The 26,158-nt window shown below is 41.9% G+C and overlaps 1 protein-coding gene across 1 annotated transcript in view; it reads right to left on the bottom strand.

Annotated features, from left to right (window-relative positions):
* LOC106600876 (corticotropin-releasing factor receptor 1) overlaps positions 1-26,158 on the bottom strand; it is a 182,928-nt gene that overhangs the window by 37,053 nt on the left and 119,717 nt on the right. Inside the window, exons 6-7 of the mRNA XM_014192620.2 lie at positions 24,188-24,294; positions 4,205-4,325 (exon numbers count right to left, since the gene is read on the bottom strand). Of these exons, the coding sequence (XP_014048095.1) occupies positions 4,205-4,325; positions 24,188-24,294 (228 nt within the window). The remainder of the gene's footprint in view (positions 1-4,204; positions 4,326-24,187; positions 24,295-26,158) is intronic.

Below are 26,158 nucleotides of genomic sequence, written 5' to 3'. Positions count from 1 at the left end.
GACCTCCTGCATTACTTGTTAAACTGCATCACAGCTCTCACTTCCCATGGCCTATGACAGTCTGAGTCATCCAACACTGACAATACCTCTCAACAAGTCCAACGTCAATATAGATCTGCTATCTTAAATTGATCACTCTGTTGTCGCAGAGAATTTTCCTGCGCAGCAGAAAATTCTAATTGTAATGTATTCGAGGTTTAAAAAGGGTTCTAAAGTTTGCAATTTCCATTTTGAAATGTTAAACTATTTGCCCTAAAGAAACATTTATCAACACCTACAAAAATGTCCATTAATTCAAATCCATATAATAATTCACATTCTCTGCTGCTGCAGGGTTATTTTCATGCTGTGAGAAACTGGTCAATTTAAGATAGTACACATCTGTATGGCACTTTTAGCACTTCAACCTCTATCTTCTTTGACAATTACTGAGACCAGATCATTGAGGGCCACTTGGGAGTTACTTTGGATTGAGAGAGTCAAAGAATGGCACTTGGGGAGTCTGGACTAGGTGTTGTGAGAGCAAAATTGCAAGATTATGTCATAATACTGTAATTGCATCAAATGGTTGTTTTATGCAACAGAACAGAGGGTTCTTATAACTCTATTGTGTCTGTGTGAACTGATAGTGGGCCTCTTGGAGATTTAACACTGACAGAAGATGTATGATGTCTTTGGTTGATAAACCTAAAGAGATCGCATTCCATAGCATGAGTTATGTTTCTGTAATGGTGTACCAGGGGGAGATGGCTCCGGTATGGAGTTGGGGGGACAGACCCTGGTCTCTATACAATGAAAACAGTCTCCATAGAAGATACTGTCTGCTGTGAATTCTAAGTGTCTTTCATATGAATCTTAACCTTGTGACTCATTCCATACATCTGTTGTTTGTCATGTAGACTGAAGGGGGTGTATCGTTGCTATAAAAGGCCATGGTATCTTTTGTCGTTGGGCTCTCAACAAATCACTTATGGGTGGTTCGTTGACAACCTCTATTACTGCAGTAATTAAACAATAAAGTTTACTTGTTTTGAAGAAATTGAAAAGCCTCTCCTTTTGATTACAATAATTCCACGACAGTGTCTACAGCTGGGAGATGAGACAGGAGATCTGTCAGTCTTTAATCTCTCTCTCAAGATTGAGGAGAGACGACTCATTGGGCGATGATATTAGTTCGGAAGGATGGGGGAGATGCTCCCCTTTGGCGTTTGTTCAAAAGTAGCAAAGCCCATCTCTGAAGGCCTGTGATGAATATGTTGTCTAAGTGTTTAACTATAGTAGTTTCATGAAAATTCCTTAACATATGTAAGATTTAGGCTTAGACGAGAACTTCTTACTGTCATGCAGGTCGGGAGTGGCCTTGGGTCACAATCAAAATAAGGAGTCTTTCAAAAATCAGGTGTTTCTTATTTACCTCCTTTTCACGACAATAAGAAAATATATTTTAATTTAGTATTTGTTCAGGTAGTTATTCATATGGTACCTAGTGAAAAGAAAAGAGTAATGTACTGAGTGGGAAAAATCTCTATTCAATATGAAAGTGTCATTGACTCCTTGTCTAGCTTCACAGTCTAGCTTCACAGTCTCACCCCACTTACTTCAAAGACATATCAAAAGACTCCCTGACCCGGTACTACCCATCAAATCATCAAAGTCGCACAGAAAATGGGACTCTACAGCCAGCAATCACAGTGTAATTGGGCTAAGATCCCAAGTTACCCTTTCCAATTCCCTCCACTCTACCCCTTGTGTAGGCTAAAGGCATTTCAGGGCAGCTGTCAAGTCAGGATTGCAGTTCATTCACAACTCTCCATTTTCTCTAGCCTCTACTCTGATCGACCCATTGAGGGTGAGAGACTCCCAGTCCGATCAGTGAAGTGGGGCCATGGTTGAGTGTGATAGCGTGATATCGTTACCATCCTGACATCCCCACCACTGACACATGACGTCCCCCTCTATATTCGCAGGGGGAACCCAGTGTACCAAGGACAAGAAAAAAAACAAAAATGACAGCTTTCAAAAGTGAAAAATAACTCTCCTGAGGTTTGAGCGTTGCTTTTGACCAAGCCAACTCCCCTTTTGAAAATAGAGAATTTTCTTTTGAGACAACAGCCGATAAACAGGTGAGGGGATGCGATGTACAAAAATGATTGAATGGCAGGAATCAACGCAATTGCGCATTAGCTGACGTGTTCTCAGTAGGATAAGCCTAGTATGCTGATATTTGCCTTTAACTGCATTCGTTTTTAATAAACAGTATGCTGTAAATAGTATGTAGTACGATTACAACACAGTATGCAGTTACAGTGCCGCGAAATAGTATTCTTGCATGCAGAACTGCTTTAACTCAGTGTCATTTAAGGGTTTCAAGCATGAACTGCTCATTTAACGTCCTGCCACATCTCAATTGGGATCAGGTCTAAACTTTGACTAGGCCATTCCAAAACTTCCAATTTGTTGCTTTTTAACAATTTTCATGACTTGATTGTGTGTTTTGGATCATTGTCTTGCTGATTGACACAGCTGCGCTTCAGCTTACAGACGGATGGCCTGACATTCTGCTGTAGAATTCTCTGATAAAGAGCAGAATTCATAGTTCCTTTTATTAAGGAAAGTAGTCCAGGTCCTGATGCAGCAAAGCATCCCCAAGCCATCACACTACCACTGCCATGCTTGACCGTTGGCATTCCGTTCTTACTGTGGAATGCAATGTTTGGTTTTCGCTAGACATAATGGGACCCATCTCATGGGACAAGGGACATCTCAGCCGGCCAAACCCTCCCCTAACCCAGACGACGCTGGGCCAATTGTGCGTCGCCTCATGGGTCTCCCGGTTGTGGCCAGCTGCGATACAGCCCAGGATCAAACCAGGATCTGTAGTGACACCTTTTTTTATTTGATCTTTATTTAACTAGGCAAGTCAGTTAAGAACAAATTGTTATTTTCAATGACGGCCTAGGAACAGTGGGTTAACTGCCTTGCTCAAGGGCTGTCAGCTCGGGGATTTGATCTTGAAACCTTTCAGTTACTAATCCAACGCTCTAACCACTAGGCTACCTGCTGCCTTAGACCGCTGTGCCACTCTGGAGGCCTCTGGGTCACTTTGAGCGTGCCCAGTTTGTCTTCTTAGGTCAGATATTGACAGTGGGGGTTGGATTCATTCATTTCTGAGGGCTGGGGGTTCCGGAGGGGGTGATGAGCTAATTAGTAAAGTAGTAGTAAAGGCTAATTGAAAGAGCTGGGAAGGAAAAAAAGCATGTTCTCTTTTCTCTGAGGTGAGGGATGTTTGCACAAGCAATAACGTCAAGAGGCAGGCGAGCTGAGGGGCAATTAACAGTGAACCAGGACGACATGATGGTACTCCAAAGCCTGTTAGTTAGAAAGTTAGTTAGTTAGGAGTGCGTGCGTGCGCCCGGACCCTGGAGATGTTTTTGAAATGATAGCTGTGACATTGCAATCCAATTTGATCGGAGAGAGGAAAAAGGAGGATGAGTGAAAGTTTGTGTGTGTGTGTGTGTGTGTGTGTGTGTGTGTGTGTGTGTGTGTGTGTGTGTGTGTGTGTGTGTGTGTGTGTGTGTGTGTGTGAGTGCATGTGTGTGTTCATTAGTGAGCCTGGAGAGAGGGGGAAAGTAATAGAAGGAAAGAGTGGGGATTTTTGTATGGGTGTCTGAATGTGTGTGTGTTTCCTTATCTGCATGAATGTATTGCCCTTCTGTGTTTGTTGCTTCACAGTGTATCACAGCAAACTATATACAGGTAAATGCCAAAATAAAGGAAACACTTGAGTTGTTTGAGCTGTTACGGTGTGGGGTGCATTTTTCTGGAATGGTTTAGGTCCACTCAAACCCTTAGAGGGCAAGGCAAGTTAAACGGCAATAAATACACAGCCATTCTGAATGATCACCTTCAATCTATGGTGAGTCATTTCTATCCTGATGACATTGCCCCCATCCACAGAGCACAAGTGGTCACTGAATGGTTTGATGAGCATGAAAACTATGTTTACCATATGCCTTGCCCATCTCAGTCACCAGATTTGAACACTAGCCAAGGCACATTGCAGCTGTTCTAACAGCTTTTGATGGTGCCCTATTAAGACACTTTATGATGGTGTTTCCTTTATTTTGGCAGTTACCTGTATGCATATGTATATTGCATATAAAGCGGCCTGAAATTGATGTACAATTAACTTCCCTGTACTCACCACATTGCTCTCGTGCACCTCAGGGTTCATGGTGAGCTGTACGACGAACCAAGTGGCGTTCCTCAGGATGAAAGCTGTGATCAGGTTCCAATGGATGATGTTCCTCAAGCAGCGGATACTCCTGGGGGGAGAGAGGAGAATAGAGGAAAAGGTAAGCACTGGTACCTATTCATTATACTGTACAGTGCAACATGGTATCAATGCTATGCATCACATTGTGAATCTTTTGCAAAAAGATAGGCATCAAGGCTATTGATGCCTAAGTCAATACATTGCACTGTAATACTCCTGGTGGTAGAGGAGAGAACAGGGGACAGGTTAAGGGCTGGTGGTATGTAGTATAATTATTGCAGTGTTTGCAGTGAGTGCAGTTTTTCCTTCTTCAGAATAATTATGACCTTTGAACCCAGTGCAAAACTATTTTTTCTTACTACAACCTTTTGAGTCGAGCACACCAATTCCTCATGCTATGCAGTATAATGTTGCTAATACATGTGACGGGATGATGTATAATGGGACCATAATAAAAAGAGTGAAAGTTAAGAGACAGTGGGGAAGTTTGTGTGAGTGTGTTTTTGGATGTGTGTTTGCATAATTAGTACAGAATGTGCATGGCCGTGTGTGTGTGTGTGTGTGTGTGTGTGTGTGTGTGTGTGTGTGTGTGTGTGTGTGTGTGTGTGTGTGTGTGTGTGTGTGTGTGTGTGTACCACAATTGACATATTCCCTACAGTAAGTCTAAAGAGCTAGACAAAGCCCGTTCCCTCAAGCAGGGGGTGTATCACTTTCTCTGTTCTGTTCTAACCACTTCATCTCACCTCCAGTGGCAAAGCAAACCACCTCACAATAATCTCCTAAAACCCTCTAGCAGTAGATTTGGGCAGGCTGATCAATCTTTTCCCCAGGCCTCAGTAGCACCAACAGCCCAGCAGGTTCTTCAACCCACAGGAATGACTGAACGAATTGGACCAGCTAATGCATGGTTTATTAGATCAGTCAAGGTTGTAATTCACAAAGTTGGTATACAAACGTGGAGGTAATAAGACACCAGGAAAGGAAAGCATCCAGGACCAGCAGGGCCTGGATTCACAAAAACTTCTTAAGAATACATTTCTTTGTAAGTGCCATTTTTTCCTTAAGCTTAGGTTCAACTATGAAAAGTTGCTATTCCTCAGTAATGTTATTTTAAATGTTCTTAAGCTTCTTCCTATGTTTCTTCCTACTAAAAAAGTTATGAAGAAATGATATTCTTGTAAAGAATATTATCGGATTTCATCTTGGAAATATACTTAATTCCAAGATAGCTAAACCCTTGTCTTTAACTCACAGCAGTGAGAGAATAAGCTAATGAAAGCAGTTGAACATGTTTAAACCCCCCAGAGTCAATGTCAGCCCCCCACGGAAATGTATTTAGCATAATAAAGAAATCCCCATTAAAACAATCAGTTTAAGCTACAGATATCTGTGAAAGGCGACAGAGCTAGAGTGTTCGTCGGACCGTTTTGCTCTGCGATCCCCACAAGCGTCTTGGGACTCGTATCAGGTCGGTAAAACCGATCTGCCAACTTCTGTCTGTAGTGTCTGAACAGTTTGGGCTACACACTAATATCCCTCTGTGGAAAGGTGAGACCATCACAAACACGTTTTGCTCTAGGACGCCCACATGCCTCACAAGACTAGTCTGAATGTTCTTTCCAAAATTCGTCAAGCTCTTTCAAATTGGTCATTGATCATTGCTAGACAACCATTTTAAGTATTGCCATAGATTCTTCAAGCACATTTAAGTCAAACCTGTAGCTCGACAACTCAGGAACATTCACTGTGTTCTTGGTAAACTCCAGTGTATTTTTTTGGCCTTGTGTTTTAAGTTATTGCCCTGCTGAAAGGTGAATTCATCTCTCAGTGTCTGAACCAGGTTTTTATTTTGGATTTTGCCTGTACTTAGCTCCATTCCATTTCTTTTTTATCCTGAAAAACTCCCGTCTGTAAAGATTACAAGCATACCCATAACATGATGCAGCCACCACTTGCTTGAAAATTGTGTTGTAATGTGTTGTACTGGATGTAATGTGTTGTACTGGATGTGCCCCAAATATAACACTTTGTATTCAGGACAAAAAGTGAAATGCTTTGCCACATTGTTTGCAGTATTACTTTAGTGCCTTGTTGCAAACAGGATGCATGTTTTGAGTTATGTTCTGCACATGCTTCTTTATTTTCATTCAGTCATTTAGGTTAGTATTGTGGAGTAACTACAATGTTGTTGATACATTCTCAGTTTTCTCTTATCACAGGCATTTAACTCTTAAGCTGATCTAAATTGGAGTGATTGTGAAATCATTGCGCTGTTTCCTTCCTCTCCGGCAACTGAGCTACGAAGGACACCTGTATTTTTGAAGTGACTAGGTGTATTGATACACCCTCCAAAGTATAATTAAATGAAAATTCCACCCAAAAACTAGTTTTTGGTATTTGTGTAATTTGCCATTGTTGATATAGTCCAAAAATGTTCTGCATGTAGCAATCAAGTTTTTAAGATATATAACTTTTAAAATACAGAAATACAGCTGGTATAATGAAACAAATACCAAAAAGTAGTTTTTTGGTGGTTTTCCTTTTAATAACTTCACCATGCTCAAAGGAATATTCGATACAACAGGTGTAGAACTTACCGTGAAATGCTTATTTACAAGCCCTTAACCAACAATGCTTTAAGATTTTTTTTAAACAAGTGTAAAGTAAAATATTGAAAATAGAAAATAAAAGTAACAAATAATTCAACAGCAGCAGTAAAATAACAAGCGAGGCTATACTGTCACGTTCATCGTAAGAAGGCGACCAAGGCTCAGCATGAGTATCGTTCCACATCTTTATTAATATGTGAAACTATGCAAGACATACAATAAACTATAAACAAAACAACAAACCGTGACGACAGAGGTGCAACATGCACTAACTCAAAATAAGATCCCACAAACAACAGGTGAGAAAAGGCTGCCTAAATATGATCCCCAATCAGAGACAACGATAGACAGCTGCCTCTGATTGAGAACCATATCAGGCCAACATAGAAATACAACTTCTAGATAACCCACCCTAGTCATACCCCGACCTAACCAAAATAGAGAATAAAAAGGATCTCTAAGGTCAGGGCGTGACATATACACAGGGGGTACCCATACAGAGTCAATGTGCAGGGCACCAGATAGGTAATATGTACACGTAGGTAGAGTAAAAGGGACAATGCATAGATTATAAATAGAGAGTAGCAGCAGCGTAAAAGAGGGGTCTGGGTGGCCCTTTGATTAGCTGTTCAAGAGTATTATGGCTTGGCGGTAGAAGCTGTTAAGAAGCCTTTTGGACCTTGACTTGGCGCTCCGGTACCGCTTGCCGTGCCGTAGCAGAGAGAACAGTCTATGACTAGGGTGGCGGGAGTCTTTGACAATTGTTACGCCCTTCCTCTGACACCGCCTGATATAAAGGTCCTGGATGGCAGGAAAGTTGGTCCCAGTGATGTACTGGGTTGTACGCACTACCCTGTAGTGCCTTGCGGTCGGAGAACAAGCAGTTGCCATACCAGGCTGTGATGCAACCAGTCTGGATGCTCTTGATGGTGCAGCTGTAGAACCTTTTGAGGAACTGAGAACCCATGACAAATCTTTTAAGTCTCCTGAGGGGGAATAGGCTTTGTCGTGCCCTCTTCACGACTGTCTTAGTGTGTTTGGACCATGAAACTTTGTTGGTGATGTGGACACCAAGGAACTTGAAGCTCGCAACCTGTTCCACTACAGCCCTGTCGATGAGAATGGGGACGTGCTCGGTCCTCCTTTTCCTGTAGTCCATAATCATCGCCTTTGTCTTGATCACATTGAGGGAGAGGTTGTTGTCCTGGCACCACACGGCCAGGTCTCTGACCTCCTCCTTATAGGGTGTCTCATCATTGTCGGTGATCACTGTTGTGTCATCGGAAAACTTGGTGTTGGTGTCGTGCCTGGCCATCCAGTCATGAGTGAACAGGGAGTACAGGAGGGGACTGAGCACACACCCCTGAGGGGCCCCCGTGTTGAGGATCAGCGTGGTGGATGTGTTGTTCCCTACTCTTACCACCTGGGGGCGGCCCGTCAGGAAGTCCAGGATCCAGTTGTAGAGGGAGGTGTTAAGTCCCAGGGTCCTTAGCTTAGTGATGAGCTTTGAAGGCACTATGGTGTTGAACACTGAGCTGTAGTCACTGAATAGCATTCTCACATAGGTGTTCCTTTTGTCCAGGAGGAAAAGGGCAGTGTTGAGTGCAATAGAGATTACATCATCTGTGGATCTGTTGGGGTGGTATGCAAATTGGAGTGGGTCTAGGTTTTCTGGGATAATGGTGTTGATATGAGCCATGACCAGCCTTTCAAAGCACTTCATGGCTACAGACATGAGTACCGGAGCGCCAAGTCTAGGACCAAAAAGCCTTCTCAACAGTTTTTACCCCCAAGCCATAAGACTACTGAACAAGTAATCAAATGGCTACGCGGACTATTTGCATTGTCCCGCCCTCCCAACCTATCTTTTACACTTCTGCTACTCTCTGTTTATCATACATTCATAGTCACTTTAACTATACATTCATGTACAGACTATCTCAATTAGCCCGACTAACCGGTGCCCCCGCACATTGGCTACTCGGACTATCTGCATTGTGTCCCGCCACCCGCCACCCACCAACCCCTCTTTTACGCTACAGCTACTCTCTGTTTATCATATATGCATAGTCACTTTAACCATACCTACATGTAAATACTACCGCAATTAGCCTGACTAACTGGTGCCTGTGTATAGCCTCACTACTGTATATAGCCTCGCTACTGTTATTTTTCACTGTCTTTTTACTTTTGGTTAGGGCCTGTTACTACTTATCTATTGTTCACCTAATACCTATTTTTTACTTAAAAATCACACTGTTGGTTAGGGCCTGTAAGTACGTTTTTCACTGTAAGGTCTACACCGGTTGTATTTGGCGCACGTGACAAATAAACTTTGATTTGATTTGAACTCCTGTACGGGAGACGACCCCGAGGACTGCTAGACGTGGCTAAAGTAGCCTGGGAACAGCAACCGTCGCCCCATCGAACCATGGTGGAACACGTGGAAGACATGAGAGACCAGATGGCAACCCTGTGGCCCCTGGTACGGAAACACGTGCTGGAGGCCCAGAAGGCCCAAGCACGGGTGTACAACAGAGGGGCACAACGAAGAGACTTCCAGCCAGGAGACAAAGGGTTGGTGTTGGTCCACACCGCAGAATGTACGTTTTTGGCCCAATGGAACGTGCCATACGAAGTCCTTGAGAAGGTGGGTGAAGTTATCTATAGGGCCAGACAGCCGGGACACAGGCATCTGACCCATATTTACCATGTGAATTTGCTGAAGAAATGGAGTGCACATGATGTACTTGACTCAGACGGCAGGGAGAGGTGAGGGGAGTGGTGATTGAAGGGAGATATCTTTCAGCCCGCTGGCTCCACCCCCGAGCCTTATATGGACTTCCTGCCCCAACGAGGCAAGCCTGTGGGTCATTAAGCCATGGAGTGCTTGAGGATGAAAGAGGAAGCGGGCTGCACAAACAGAGAAAGGACTGAGAGGGAAACCTGTGTTATGGAGTGTGAAACAAGAGAGAATGATCTGTGTGATTACTCATTGTGTCCTGGACTGTCTGATTACCCCTACTGTGTACCGAACCAGTTTGGCTGAGGACCCGAGTTTTAGGATTACCCCTGGAGAGCGGAACGGACAAAGAGAACGGATTGTGGACTGTGAACTGGTTGCTGAATTCCCCCCTTTCCCACGGTGTGCAAATCTCCCTAATAAATTCCCCATTCGTATTCTAGTTGTGCTTCATGTGCGTGTTTGGTTATTGAACTTGGTGACGCGGAAACCCCACCCCCTTGAGCCTGCTACAATACACAGTAGCACAATTGGTTATGGGATCATAAAATGGCGGCCATCTCCTTCGGCGCCATTGAAACAATGTTTGCTTTTTTATTTTTACTCAACTACCAATAGGTGCCCTTCTTTGCGAGGCATTGGAAAAACTACCTGGTCCTTCTGGTTGAATCTGTGTTTGAACTTCACTGCTTGACTTAAAGACCTTACAGTATGTGTGGGGTACAGAGATGAGGTAGTTGTTCAAAAATCATCTTTAACACTATTATTGCACACAGAGTGAGTCCATGTAACTTATTATGTGACTTGTTAAGCAAATGTTTACTCCTGAACTTATTTAGTCTTGCAATAACAAAGTGATTGAATACTTATTGACTCAAGGGTTTTCAGATTTTCATTTTTTATTAATTTGTAGAAATGTCGAAAAAAACATAGTTCCACTTTGACATTATTGGGTATTGTGAGTAGGCCAGTGACAAAATCTAAATTTAGTCCATTTTAAATTCTGTTACACAACAAAATGTGAAAAATTAAAGGGATGTGAATACTTTCTGAAAGCAAGCATTGACAGCATTCCTCCCACTTTATACTAAATGTTTAATGGCTCATTACATCATGTTTATTCAAAAACCTTTCCTAGCAATGTTAAAATGTGACAGAATGCACACTATGGTAGATTACCTGTTTTAACCATGGTACAGTAACTTCTTTGTGGTTCTACAAGAGACCCGCACGGAGGCACACGCACACATGCGCGCATGTACGCACGCATGCATGCACACATGGCTGACATGGCTATACCTACAGTTCTGACAAAAACAAAGCCCTTTAAGCTTTGAAAAAAACATTTGAATTCTTAAATGATTAATGGCTAATCCACCAGAGACTGTTTGGAGTACAGCCAAAGTAGACGTTGTCCTCTACCTTTCCCTCTGTTTATTTTACTCTCACAAGCAATTTCACTAATTCCTCTGACTCTCTCTCTCTCTCTCTCTCGCCCCTCCCCCCGCTGTGCGTCATCTTTCATTTTAACCCTCACCTTCGTTCACCCTCACCTCATTCCTTCTCCCGCTTTCAAAATGACCGCTTTAATTTACTCCTCATTTTTGCCCCATTTCTCTGTCCTCAACCTTTCTCTCTTCTTCACTCTCTCTCTCTTTCTGTCATCCCTCCTCATTCTATTTTTCTCTCCATCCCCCTCTTCTTTTCTCTTCATCAGGTCGGACTAAATTACTGGAGGCAGAGGAGACTGGACCCATATTTCCTTATCCTCCTACTTATCCCTGACAACGTATTGCTGGGGACAAAACCATTTGTTGGATGGAGTACAACAATTTACAAAACAAGTCAAGGTTTACTGGCTCAGTTCCCTTCAGACATAACCTTACATGTCTTACTCTTCATTTGTCAGCCAAAGAAAGTATTAAGCTCTAGAAATCTACCTCAATTCTATTTACAGATCTCAGAGCCTGAACGAGGATGCCAAATTGCACTCTATTCCCTTTGTCGTGCACTACTTTTGACCATGGGCCCTGGTCAAAAGTATTGGGCTAAAGAGGGAATAGGGTCCCATTTGGGATACAGGCAAGGATTGCGATGGTCTTCTTCAGGGGAAAATGTTTTGGAGTATGGTTAACTCTAGCTAGTGGGTATGCCGAGTTACACAAGTGTGTTATGTTTCCAATTATGTAGACATTTGAGCAGTCCGGGGGCTGACCGATCAAATCCTATTAAATTAAAGAGACTTAAAAGCAGTCTAGAAGACGAATATTTGAAGTACAGACACTCACATAAACCCAAAATATCTGGTGTGTGTCATACAGGAAATGTCACTTTTAATCTGAAATCAAAACACTAAGGAGGTTGAGGTTTCAGAATGTTTCTTTTTGTGGAGTATATGTAGACAGTCTCTTGTTAACAGAGTATCTAGGTATGGATAGAGACACACACATACTTTCAAAAGGATTATCTTATATAAAACGCACCTTGAAAGGCACACACACACACACATGCACACATGCATTCTGTACGCAGAGCCCCTGGTAGTCACAGCTCTCCACAGAAAAGTGCCTCAGGGATTGCGTTAGAGTGTGCACATTAATTTATTTTAAAGTGCAGGCTTCAGAGGAACAAATTAGGATATTAGAGGCATCAAACAATTCTTTGATTTATTTGCCTCTGCATTTCAATGTCGGTAAAAAGGGAAACAGAATGGCCCTGAAGAGGAATGCAATACAGGGCTTGGATGGAGCTAAAGACTGGCCTGAAAATGAACTTCATCATTATTCCTTTCATTTTAATTTGATTAATAATAAGACAATTCATGTCATTTCACAGGGAATTTCAACTTTTTTTATTAGAAAAGTGATAGAGATAAATATTCTGAGAAAGCGGGAGAAGGGAGAGTTAGGGAGTGAGGGAGGACAAAGTGAAGCGACATTATGAAGAGAACAGTAAACACAGAAACTCAAATTGCGATTCTCTTCTCAGGGCCCTAAACCTATTTACAGTGTTTCTTGAATGTGCCAGACTGCCCAGCGCACAGTTTATTCATTGGGGAGTATTGACTATAAGCACACTACCAATTTACAGGGTATACAACAATATGAGGGAGAACAAGATATGATGCTTCAGTAACTTCATGCTGTATCACAACCGGCCGTGATTGGGAGTCCCATAGGGCGGCACATAATTGGCCCAGCGTCGTCCGGGTTTGGCCGGTGTAGGCCGCCATTGTAAATAAGAATTTGTTCTTAACTGACTTGCCGAGTTCAACTAAATTTTCACCTAAAATGACATACCCAAATCTAGCTGCCTGTAGCTCAGGACCTGAAGCAAGGATATGCATATTCTTGATACCATTTGAAAGGAAACATTTTGAAGTTTGTGTAAATGTGAAATTAATGTAGGAGAATATAACACATTAGATCTGGTAAAGATTGCCCAAATGTGCCTAATTGGTTTATTAATACAGTTTCAGGTTCATAACTGTGCACTCTCCTCAAACAATAGCATGGTATTATTTCACTGTAATAGCTACTGTAAATTGGACAGTGCAGTTAGATTAACAAGAACTTAAGCTTTCAGCCAATATCAGATATGTCTATGTCCTGGAAAATGTTCTTGTTACTTACAACCTCATGCTAAGCCTACATTAGCTCAACTGTCCCGCGGTCTGAACACCGATCCTGTAGAGGTTAAATAAAGGTTAAATATATATATATTTTTTAAACTTCAGTTCACACAGTGATTCTGTGTGACTCAGTCAGTAGAGCATGGCACTTGCAACACCAAGGGTTGAGGGTTCAATGCCGCTGGGGCCACCCATATGCCAAATATATGCACGCACGACTGGTTAAAAGCGTCTGCTAAATGGGATATATTATATTTTCAGTAAGTCCCCTTTTTGCCTCCAAGAGGATAAAACACTCCCAAATCCTAACAAACCTCTTTCACAAGAGTTTTACAGCGGTAGACATGAACTAGAATGAAAACAGTCACCTCAGTTTCGAGTCTCTAAAACAGGATTTTGTTTTTTAATTGGTCAGAACAGAATATCTCCAGTTGGTTTACCCAAAGGCAGTTTCTAAGAACCAATGCCCTCCAACGCCACTCTAGGAGGCAGTCTCTCTCTCTGTCTGTGGGTTGATGTCATCACGCATCAATAGAGGTGACATGACATGACCGCCAAAGATGGACACTGGCGAGATGTCTTCAGGGGAGGGACTGAGGTTCCAAAGTTCTGTCTGCATCCCAATTGGCACTACTTTTATAGTGCACTACTTTTGACTAGGGGTCTGGTCAAAAGTAATGCACTATATAGGGAATACAGGGCCATTTGGGACACACCCTCTAGCTATCTCTATTGAGAACATGCCAAGACTGTCAAGCTGTTGCCTAGCTCCATGAATGGCAAGCGAAACTCTACATACTAAATTGTCAAACACACCCACACCACCAGCAGTGATGTAGCCCTTATCTAAATGAAGAGAAACAAGCTTCTCTGTATGGGATCCCAGTCTATATGCTGAGGTTCGGAATGAGGAATTGATACGCACACACACACACCTGCCTGGCCTCAGTGCCATATGATACATACTTTACATATTTCTGAGCACCTGCAAGACTTATGATACCTACTAATAGTCTAGCTACTTCAGACAGAAACAAAAGTAGGGAGGTTGGTCAGGGAGGATTGGTAAGTGTAATGCGCAACTGTCTAGCAATCCAAACGTTGTGTGTTGGAATCGTGTCAGGAAAAACTGTAGTATTTTAGATAACCCTTCCACTAACCCTTATTCTAAACTTAACCCAATTCAACTATCCTTCTATGTAAATTCACCTAACCTTTGTCGCTTTAGTTCCCCCAACCTTTAATGTAAATGTTATGTCCGTTGTTGGAATGAGACCAAGGTGCAGCGTGGTAGGCGTACATTATCTTTTATTAACAATGACACCAGGAAAAACAACAAAATACGAAAACGAACGTAAAGCTACATGCAGTGCAGAAAGCAACTACACACAAACAAGATCGCACAATCACAGGTGGGAAAAAGGGCTGCCTAAGTATGATCCCCAATCAGAGACAACGATAAACAGCTGCCTCTGATTGGGAACCATACTAGGCCAACAAAGAAATAGAAACATAGATATGCCCACCCAAGTCACACCCTGACCTAACAAAATAGAGAATAAAAAAAGGCTCTCTAAGGTCAGGGCGTGACAGTAAATGATCCGAACCTTTGTAGTTAGTTCATCTAACCACGTAAATTCTCCCCGTAATTCTCCTTAGTTGTTAAGACATTAACAAGCAACCTGGTTTTAGAGAAATACGTATAATACGATATGACTTCCAAGACCTATGATAACTTACATCATCCAATTGAGCAGACTTGCTGGTGTTTTTACAGTCTTTTATGTACAACAATGCAAATTCTAATATATATTTTTTATATACTTGGGGGGCCATAATAAAACCATCCGCGGGCCAACAGTTGGGGAACCCTGCTATATGTCCTCTAATTCATATGATATTGTATGACTGCTATTCCATTCATAATGTCATTTAACACAATGTAACATATATTACTAAATGGAGTGTCACAGAATAAAACAAATTGCCCTGAGACCAAGTTACGCACACAGATACACTTTCTGTTCTCTGGGCTCAGTCAAAGTTCAAATCTCTGGCAACAGAACCTTGTCAAAATCGGACACACTTCTCGTTCTTACTTCCAACTCCAGCATCCAGACTCTAACCACCAAGCATAGCTGAGCAGCAGGGATCTGCAGAATAACAGATTACTTCACAAGAAGTTAAATGGGACTGTGAAAAAGAACTGGAGTGTGGTGCAGTGCAGTGTTTAAAGCCACACTGGGCTGGGTAAATATGGGGGCATGGCCACAAGTGTGGTAAAACCAAGACCATTCAATCCCAGAGCAGTCCTACCAGAAAATGAGGTTCAAACCACACCAATGAGGCTGCAGCTGAGCTAAATACCATGTACAGTATATCTAAAGTGGTTTACCAGAACAGGATATTATGCATATCAACAACCATAGTCGATCCACAACATGCAGTGGCATCATAAGTATTCCCACCTAGAACTCATCAGAGATGTTCTGTTCGACACGGTGTTCTATTTTTGACATGTTCTATGAGATGTTATATTCTCGTTCATTCTATTCTGTATCGTCTACTACTCTAATACAACACTAGGCACAAGCACCAATGCATAATACATCATAGCTACTTGAAAAATACATTGTCATCGATGCACCCTTTTGGTTAAAGTTCTGGTTTTGAAATGGTTAAAATTGATTTCTGGGTGCACTGGAATCACCTAATCATTTCCTGTTTGTTACATTCACATCATTTGGCAATAGTAATCGATAGGGAACCCAAGTTCGTGTGTGTGTGTGTGTGTGTGTGTGTGTGTGTGTGTGTGTGTGTGTGTGTGTGTGTGTGTGTGTGTGTGTGTGTGTGTGTGTGTGTGTGTGTGTGTGTGTGTGTGTGTGTGTGTGTGTGTGTGTGTGTGTGTGTGTGTGTGTGTGTGTGTGTGCGTGCGTGTGTGTGTGTGTATATATGTAAGTTTGCAGTGGTGGAAAAAGTACCCAATTGTCATACTTAAGTAAAAGTAAAGATACCTTAATAGAAAATGACTCAAGTAATAGTGAAAGTTACCAAGTAAAATACTACTTGAGTAAAAGTCTAAAAGTATTTGGTTTTAAATATACTTAAGTATCAATTGTAAAGGTAATTGCTAAAATATACTTAAGTATCAAAAGTAAAAGTAAAAGCATAAGTCATTTAAAATCCCTTATACTAAGCAAACCAGATGGCACGATTTTCTTGTTTTTTAAATTTACGGATCGCCAGTAGCACACTCCAACACTTAGACAATACAAACAAAGCATTTGTGTTTGGTGAGTTCGCCAGATCAGAGGCAGTAGGGCTGACCAGGGATGTTCTCTTGATAAGTGTGTGAATTTGACAATTTTCCAAGCATTCAAAATGTAATGAATACTTTTGGGTGTCAGGGAAAATGTATAGAGTAAAAAGGACATTATTTACTTTAGGAATGTAGTGAAGTAAAAGTTGTCAAAAATATAAATAGTAAAGTACAGATACCCAAGAAAACTACTTAAGAAGTACTTTATAGTATTTTTACTTAAGTTTACTGTAAGTTTGCATGTGAGGCGTAACTTAGTACTTTGTAAAGCTCAATGACATTTTCATTTTGAGTTTGTGTAGCAGTCACCTGCTGTTGACCTATGATGGGGCTTCCACTGCAACAAGCCAATTGAAGACACCACCAGGTCAAGCTGAAGCCTCCCATGACCCCTCACCCCAGAGTCCTGCCTCCCAGAGCAGGCACACATAGGTAAACAACACCACCACACATGTGCAGGTCTCATGGGCAGCCGAAAATGTCAACCGAGGCCCCAGCTTGGGGTTGTATTATTTATATATAAAAATATCATATCTGGGCTAACTATTCCCTTGTGTGTTATGTGGCAGAAATCCAATAATTAAAGGTCAGAGATTCTCTGAATCACAAACTTCTAGCAGAATGAGATGATGAACATGTGAGTTCAGTTTACTCAGCAGAGAGACAGGGAGTCATCCCTTCCTTGTTTTTTTTTATTTAGGCTTACAGCAAGTTCCAGTCTTGGTAAAAAAAAGAGAAGAATTATGTCCTTTTTGATATACCACACTTCTGCATTACCAGGTAAAGTGATTCTGAATCAGTATAAACGAGAATTGACTGGTTCTTTCAGTCAATTTCTATTCATGCATATTACATTATACACCATTAACCCAGATGGCAGAAATGGGGTCTGTTGAGCCATTAATAAGTATTATTTCATCCCCCAACGTCAAATACGTTGATGAACAAACATCACTTGTTTACACTAGAGTCAAGTCAGCTATCTGTGTGACTGGTTAGTGAATCTGCTTGCTCAACAGCAGGCTATTGGTCTTGACCTTTTCAGGAGGATGTAACGCTGGAGTGTGTGTAGGGAATGGGAATTGCTTCTGTGTGTGTGTGTGTCTGTGTGTGTGAGTACATGTTACCCATCAAGATAATGGCTTGCCTTAGATGGGTCACCGGGTCTCTCTATAATGACACGATGTCTAAAACTACCTCGTCCTCAAGGTTAGAGAGTACCTGGGTATTGAACCAAAGTAGCATAATCAATGGTCCCATGTTGTTCCAGAATGCCTTGAAGGTTGTCATAAATTACTCCCATCACCCCAATCATCAAGAAGTCTCTTTATGGAGTTGTAAGGATTAAGGGCATGACTTCAATCTCATCAGCCTCTCCCCTTCTCTGGCCATCAGATTTGCCCTTGACATAGCTGGTACGCAACATTCATTGGGCTTTTGGAAGGTGCTACAGTTTGAAGTCCCAAACTATGTTATTAGTACTATGGTTAGGGTAGAATTAGTTTAAAAAGTCGTTAGTGAAGCGAAGTGAAATTAGACAGACACGTGGCTGAGATCCATTAAACCAAATATAGACTGAACATAGCGCCATTGGGTACCTCAGGAAGCCCTTTGAAGCACTAACCAGCAGTGGGCTGAAGGCTCTGTTTCATATTTCTGAGCTCTGGGATCTTGTAAAAAAGAAAGCGGGATCAGGGACCCCCCTCCGGGAAAAAACATGCCACATCGCTGTTAAAACAAGCCTGTAATCGTCCCCTTCATGTAACCGCAAAAGTGCCTTGGTTTACAATGAGGACATCTCTAAGTTGGGTAGAAGTGTTGTGGTACAGTATCTCTGCAGCTTTTTGCTTTACTTTTCCTTATTGGTAGCAGACTGTCCCTTTCAACAGTGTGCTGTATTTATGTCAATGATTTGCAGCTTGATTCAATGCGGATGTTAAGTTCATGTTTGGTACCTTGGCAACAAAGGTCTTCAACAACATGTTTGAACTGGACCTCTGCAAACTGGCTCTAATGGAGTGGGCTCAAGCAAAGTTAATAAAAAAATAAGGCCATGGTGAAACATTGACTGGCACTAGGCTAAACAGCTTTTTGCCAGGTGAGCTGTGACAATCACTGATAGGCACCACTCCAGCCGTCACACTAGGATGCGCGCTCTGAAAGTGGGCGAGCAGCTGCTTTGGGATCCAAAGTTCCACCACGTTTGTTCCAAGTGAGAACACTGGCTTATGTCTTACACTTTATTATATGAATAGTATCACCGTTTTGAGGGAGTTTGAGCTGCTGTACAGCCCAGGGCTCTGTGCTGAGTGGATCCTTACTACATGTGATGTCAAGGGCCTAGTGGTACAGTAGGGTTGACAGCAAACCCCTTCCCACATCACCACAGTTCCTCTCGTCTTACTGGCCTATCTCTTGGTTAATTTCCCTCTCCCCAGGGAGTCCTGTATCTTCACTATGCACATTCTTGAAAGCAGCAGCATTTCCCGTTTCATGCTTTAAACCCCATCCCCACTGTGAACGAACTTGGACAGCGTCATGGGCATTTTGCTGCAAACCAACCTGGTCTCAGAGCATTTCGTATTATTCTGTACATAAATCTGAGACACTCCATTTAGTATGATATGTTACGTTTGGTTACATAAGACAGATGTTTACTTAAGGCAAAAACAAAAGGAAGGTGGCTGGTCGGGGTGGATGGGTAGGCATATAACGGGAATGTCTAGCTACTCAAAGGTTGCGAGTTTGAAAATGATCACAGATCACTTGAGCATTTTAGCTAATTAGAAGCATTTTGCTACTTTTGAGCTACTTTGCAACTACTTAGAATGTTAGCGAACCCTTCCCTTAACCCTTCCCATAACCCTTAACCATAGTTTAACTCTTTAACCTAACTCCTAAACTTAATCCTAACCCTATCTATCATGGGTCCTCAGATCTTCAAAAGGTTCTACAGCTACACTATTGAGAGCATCCTGACTGGTTGCATCACTGCCTAGTATGGCAACTGCTCGGCCTCAGCAGCAGGATGAAGAGGCACTACAGAGGGTAGTGTGAACGGCCCATCACATCACTGGGGCCATGCTTCCTGCCATCCAGGACCTCCATACCAGGTGGTGTCAGAGGAGGCCCTAAAAAAAGACTCCAGCCACCATAGTCATAGACTGTTCTCTCTGCTACCGTATGGCAAGCGGTACCGGAGCGCCAAGTCTAGGTCCAAGAGGCTTCTAAACAACTTCTACCCCCAAGCCATAAGACTCCTGAACATCTAATCAATTGGCTACCCAGACTATTTGCATTTCCTCCCCACCCCACCTCACCCTCCTTACACCACTGCTACTTTCTGTTGTTGTCATCTATGCATAGTCACTTCAATAACTGTACCTACATGTACATACTACCTCAACTAACCGGTGTCCCTTCACATTTACTCTGTACTGGTACCCTCCTGTATATAGTCTCGTTATTGTTGTTTTACTGCTGCTCTTTAATTACTTGTTACTTTTATCTCTTATTCTTGCCTGTATTTTTTGAAACTGCATTGTTGGTTGGGGGCTCATAAGTAAGCATTTCACTGTTGTATTCGGCGCATCTGACTAATAAAATTTGATTTGATTTTGATTTGATTTGAACCCCTAGCCTAGCTAATGTTAGTGAGCTAACTAACATAAGCCATCTAGCTAGAATTGTTAACATATTGTCACGCCCTGACCTAAGAGAGCTATTTTTTCTCTGTTTAGTTAGGTCAGGGTGTGATAGGGGGTGGGCATTCTATGTTTGTGTTTATATGTTTTGGCCTGGTATCGTTCCAATCAGAGGCAGCTGTCTACCGTTGTCTCTGATTGGAAGCCATACTTAGGCAGCCTTTTCCCACTTGGTTTTCGTGGGTAGTTGTTTTCTGTTTCGTTAATGTAACCTGACAGAACTCTTAGCTGTCGTTTTGTTTCTTTTGTCAAAGTCTTCGTTTTCATTAAAATACAATTATGAGCACTCAACACGCTGCGCCTTGGTCACCTCTATACGACGCCCGTTACACATATCATACAGTTAGCTTATTCGTAACATATAATACGAATTGTAATTCATAACATAACATTCGAAATATGCGATGGACATCCACAAATGAATACATACTATATAAAACTTAGAATATCATAAGCATTTCACTGTTGTATTCGGCGCATGTGACTAATAAAATTTGATTTGATAAATGGAGTCTCGGATTTACATACAAAATAATACAAAATGCTCTAAGACCAGGTTGTATAAGCGCCTGCTCCTACACAAAATGAGGGGGATAGATCAGGCAAAGATACTGGTTAGCTACGTGAATAACGCCTCTGTCGTTTTCCCAACAGGGGGTTTTCCATTAGTGGATGACAGCAGTGCTGCTCTGCTTGTCCTTTTCTACTGACGCAGATTCCCCCTGGTGTGTTTCACAGTCCAAATGGCATATCACTGCGTTGGTAACACCCTGCCAGTGCAGTGCTGGGGTCCTGGGTATGTTCGCTGTCGGTGCGTTTCTCAGTTCACTGGGGAGCTGAGGGAAGCTGGCCAGGGGCCATCACTTCACACTGAGACCATGTGTCTCTGAGGTCTGTAGCCTCCTATCCTCTACATACCCTGTCTCTTCATCCTGCTGCTACGTCAGTATGGACGGGAATAGAATCCGCCAGGTCTTCCTAGTTCAGGGATCAGTGGAAAGTCAATGATCATCTGAAGTCGTTGTTTCCCTGATAATCTTTTTCTCTTTCGTAATCACTTAAGTGTTAAAATAATTGACGAATCATGAAGTCGTGTACAAAGTTTCCAAGTGGTGGCAATTACAAAACTTGTGCACGAGAAATATCCACATGTATAACCGAAAGTAATTTAGGTCCGCCCCAATTCAACATAATTAGATACACGTCAGCTGAAGTTCCCACACAAACAACTAAGCCCTCGTTCCATACGAAAGCACCTTTTCCTCTTTTACACTTATGCGTCTGTATATTTCAGTGCTCGGCAGTATCTTACCAAATGTCAGCAAGTGTGAATGAAAGGAGGGGTGAAGCAGAAGTGTTCTCCCATGGATGCTTTGTCTACAACTCAAACTCAGCAATACCGTTCACAGTGCATTGGGTGCCTTAACTCAGTGAGGCTTGAACAAGCAATGTGTTTACCCTCTTCTTACCGTTGTGTTCCCGGACTGAAAATAACCTCAAGTCATTCAATCTAAACTTGTCCGCACACTAAACCAGGCCTGGGGTATTCACTGAGTTTGAATAGGAGGTTTAGGACTATCCAAACAAAGTGTTACCGAAGCTTATGTGCAGACACTAAACCTCTTAAAAGTGGTTCCCTTGGCCGAGCTACCCAAACAATCCGCATGCATTGAATGCACTGATACTGTACAGCAAAGCATTACATGATCAAAGAAGAGCGTATACACTCAGGAGTGACAATGATGTGCATTGTTTTTTAACTGTACAATGCATTCAGGCAGTGAAGCTATTTTGATTCATCTCCGTAATCTGATAATCCTTCAAATTGTATTATTGATTTTGTAATCAGTCCTGAAGAGCAGATTAGAGAGGATATAAAAGGAGGATATATAAAATAACTCAGTTTCAAGGGTGTAAAAAGAAAAAAACGCACCTTTTGACTTTCGATTTTATGCCAAAAGACATTGAAGGCCTATAATCTATCAAAGCGAGGCATGTGAATGAGAAAGTACTCCTTTCAGGGACTTTTCTTCTGTCGTTACAGTACAAACAATGTATGACTCACACAGCTACCATTCTCCTGTGAGAGGTCTATACCCGTGAAGTAGCTAGAGGGGCTTTAGAGCCAAAACATTTTTTGGTGTGTGTGTGTGTGAAATATTAAAAAGGACAGCTTTATCACAGCCAGATCAAATGAAAAGATAAAACAGGCCGTGATTTCAGCGAGTTCAGCCCATGTGTGGAGAAGGAGTAATGAAGTCTCAGGGTGTGTGTGTGTATGTGTGTATGTGTGTGTCCATCCCAGACATCTGTTCCTGCTAGCTGTTTGATTTCAGTTTAGGAAGTAAACAGTAGACCAGCGCTGGCCGGCCTGTCTGCTACTTTACGACTTTAACTTTTCCTGTCCTCTATTCTCTACATACATACAGTACGACCAATAGCTTTATGACACACCACTCTCCATATTAGCTGAGATGGTAAGAGGTTAATAAACAGGGCACTGATGTTGAAGATGTAACTATTTTAACCAGATTGAGTGAGCCTAAAAAATCTTCCTCTGTTGTCTCAACTCAAATGAGACTTCTTGATTGGAGCAATTGAAGCAGTGAGACAGTATCTTGCTGAAATGAATCGGACCAGATTAATCCAGGATAATCTGTTCTAAACAATCTCTTAGACTATATGTTTAATCTCAGAGTCCAGATAATCTGTTTTGGTGTGGCCTTTGAGAAAACACAGACATGCGTGGTTTTTGGCTGACTGACATGTTGGGTTGTTAGTGACATGCTGTTTGTCACGCATCACTGCTTTCACCACCGCACAGTGCCTTCACTGGTCAACACATCCCAGACATAATTTCAACATCTAGTTTTGTTTTACATTTGGTTGAGTTGACAACTAACATGAACTCAATGTGAAATAAAATAAAAAAATCACCATATCATTGGATTGAGGTAAAACAATTCCCTTACGTTGATGACTTTTTTCAAATCCAATCACTTTTCCACGTTGATTCAACGTCGTCACATTTTTTGGTTGAAATTACGTGGAAACAACGTTGACTCGACCAGTTTTTGAACAGCGGGTGAACCCTGGGAGTCCAGAATGAAACAGTCTCTCTCCTCTCACAAAACAAGATTGCGGTTGTGGGAACATGGGTTTGGGTCTCAGTGTGGATTTGTCCGTGTGTGTGTGTGTGTGTGTGTGTGTGTGTGTGTGTGTGTGTGTGTGTGTGTGTGTGTGTGTGTGTGTGTGTGTGTGTGTGTGTGTGTGTGTGTGTGTGTGTTTGTTCGTGCGTGCCTGTGTGTGTGAATGTATTTGAATAATACACGCCACTCCAGCAGGGCACACTTCACTAATATGCTGGACATATACAGGACAGAACCGAAACAAGGCTGCATTACACCTAGGTCAAACCAGCGCTGCATTACATTCACCACCTCATTCATCCAACCTTGTCATGAGTCAGAAAATCAATTTAGACATTGATGGGTCATGACAGAGCATGTACTGCAGGGTTGAGGGCCGGGCTGGTGGTACACATAATGACATATTCCCCCCCCGGTGAGTGACAAGTATCAGGCACAAGAACGTGGATCCTGTCTACTGAGCCATAAAATAACACGAATCTCGGCAGGATTATTATAGAGTATTATGAACTATGGAATAATGGTATTTTCTTCTCGGTTTCATACTGTACTGTTTCATGTTGTATTGGCTTGAGTATGAAACACTTAGCCGTAACCAAGGCTATGGGGTTGTGTGGGTGTGACAACAGAACATAGGATGTGTTGATATGATGGAGGAACGTGAAGGAACGTAACAGACGGGTGTCGTGTTATCTGTTTGTTATATGATGTGTTGATATGATGGAGGAATGACAGTAGGAGGACAGTGTTACTCACCTCAGCCTCATAAAGAGGATGAAGGCCACCAGCAGGGCTGCCAGAGAGATACAATGTCCCATGTAGTTTATGATCACCGCTATGTGGTAGTGCAGCTTGCTCTTTTTCTGCAGAAAGGAGAGAAAAATGAAAATGTTATAAGAGTCCAGCCACCCAAGTCATAAACTGTTCATTCTGCTACCGCACGGCAAGTGGTACCGGAGCGCCAAGTCTGGGACCAAAAGTCTCCCGAATAGCTTTTACCCCCAAGCCATAAGACTGCTAAACAGTTAATCAAATGGCTACCCGGACTATTTTCATTGATCCCCTTCTTTTTGTACAGACTCTCTTGCACTGGCTCTATGCACCCTCACTGGACTCTGCCCACACACTCACACATACTGCACTGACATTCCAACACACACACACACACACACACACTCACATATGGACAGACTTTCACACTCTTCACATATAGTACGCTGCTGCTACTCTTTGTTGTTATCTATCCCGATTGCCTAGTCACTTTTACTCCTACCTACATGTACATATAACCTAAAATACCTCAACTAGATCGTACCCCTGCATGTAACCCTAACTCGGTACCTGTACTCCTTGTATATAGCCTCGTTATAATTATTTGAGTTAATATTTCCTTTTTGTTATTTAGCAAATGTTTCTTACTTTTAATATCTGCATTGGGAAAGGGTTCGTAAGTAAGCTTTTCACGGTAAAGTCTACACCTGTTGTACTCGGCGCATGTGATAAATAAAATTATATTTGATTATGTGGTCTTTACATATGTCAATAGTTCACGCATTACAGCCTTCGCTCATGAGGTCATCATGTACAGCAGACTTTGCAAAGGATCTATAAAAGTCACATAATTGAATTTCATCTCTAAAAACAGTTTATAGTTTTTTACAATTGCTAACAATAATTTACCTATACTTAAAATACTTTTTCTAAACTCTTAACACACCTACATTACACAATTAGCCAAATAGTAAATTTTCTGCTCAGAACCACATTTTGTTCATTAAATATCAACTCTACATTTCAAAATGCAAAGAAACGTTCTCTACATACACTAACTCTATCACAACACGACAAACCCGACTCATTATCTAATCATTCTGTTAAAACAGTAGCACATGTTTTCTATCCATGAAGAACCTACAGTTGAAGTCGGAAGTTTACATACACTTAGGTTGAAGTCATTAAAACTCATTTTTCAACCACTCCACAAATTCTTGTAAACAATCTATAGTTTTGGCAAGTCGGTTAGGACATCTACTTTGTGCATGACACACGTAATTTTCCAACAATTGTTTACAGACAGATTATTTCACTTATAATTCACAGTATCACAATTCCAGTGGGTCAGAAGTTTACATACACTAAGTTGACTGTGCCTTTAAACAGCTTGGAAAATTCCAAAAAATGATGTCATGGCTTTAGAAGCTTCTGATAGGCTAATTGACATAATTTGAGTCAATTGGAGGTGTACCTGTGGATGTAGTTCAAGACCTACCTTCAAACTCAGTGCCTCTTTGCTTGACAACATAGGAAAATCAAAAGAAATCAGCCAAGATCTCAGGAAAAGAATTGTAGACCTCCACAAGTCTGGTTCACCCTTGGGAGCAATTTCCAAACACCTGCAGGTACCACGTTCATCTGTGCAAACAATAGTACGCAAGTATAAACACCATGTGACCACGCAGCCGCCATAGCGCTCAGGAAAGAGATGTGTTATGTCTCCTAGAGATGAACGTACTTTGGTGCGAAAAGTGCAAATCAATCCCAGAACAACAGCAAAGGACCTTGTGTAGATGCTGGATGATACAGGTACAAAAGTATCTATATCCACAGTAAAAGTGCCCTATATCGACATTACCTGAAAGGTCGGTCAGCAAGGAAGAAGCCACTGCTCCAAAACCGCCATAAAAAAGCCAGACTACAGTTTGCAACTGCATATGGGGACAAAGATCA

Source organism: Salmo salar, chromosome ssa03 (genome assembly GCF_905237065.1).
Source record: "Salmo salar chromosome ssa03, Ssal_v3.1, whole genome shotgun sequence".
Lineage (NCBI taxonomy): Eukaryota > Metazoa > Chordata > Actinopteri > Salmoniformes > Salmonidae > Salmo > Salmo salar.
This window is presented reverse-complemented; position numbering and strand designations above follow the sequence as displayed.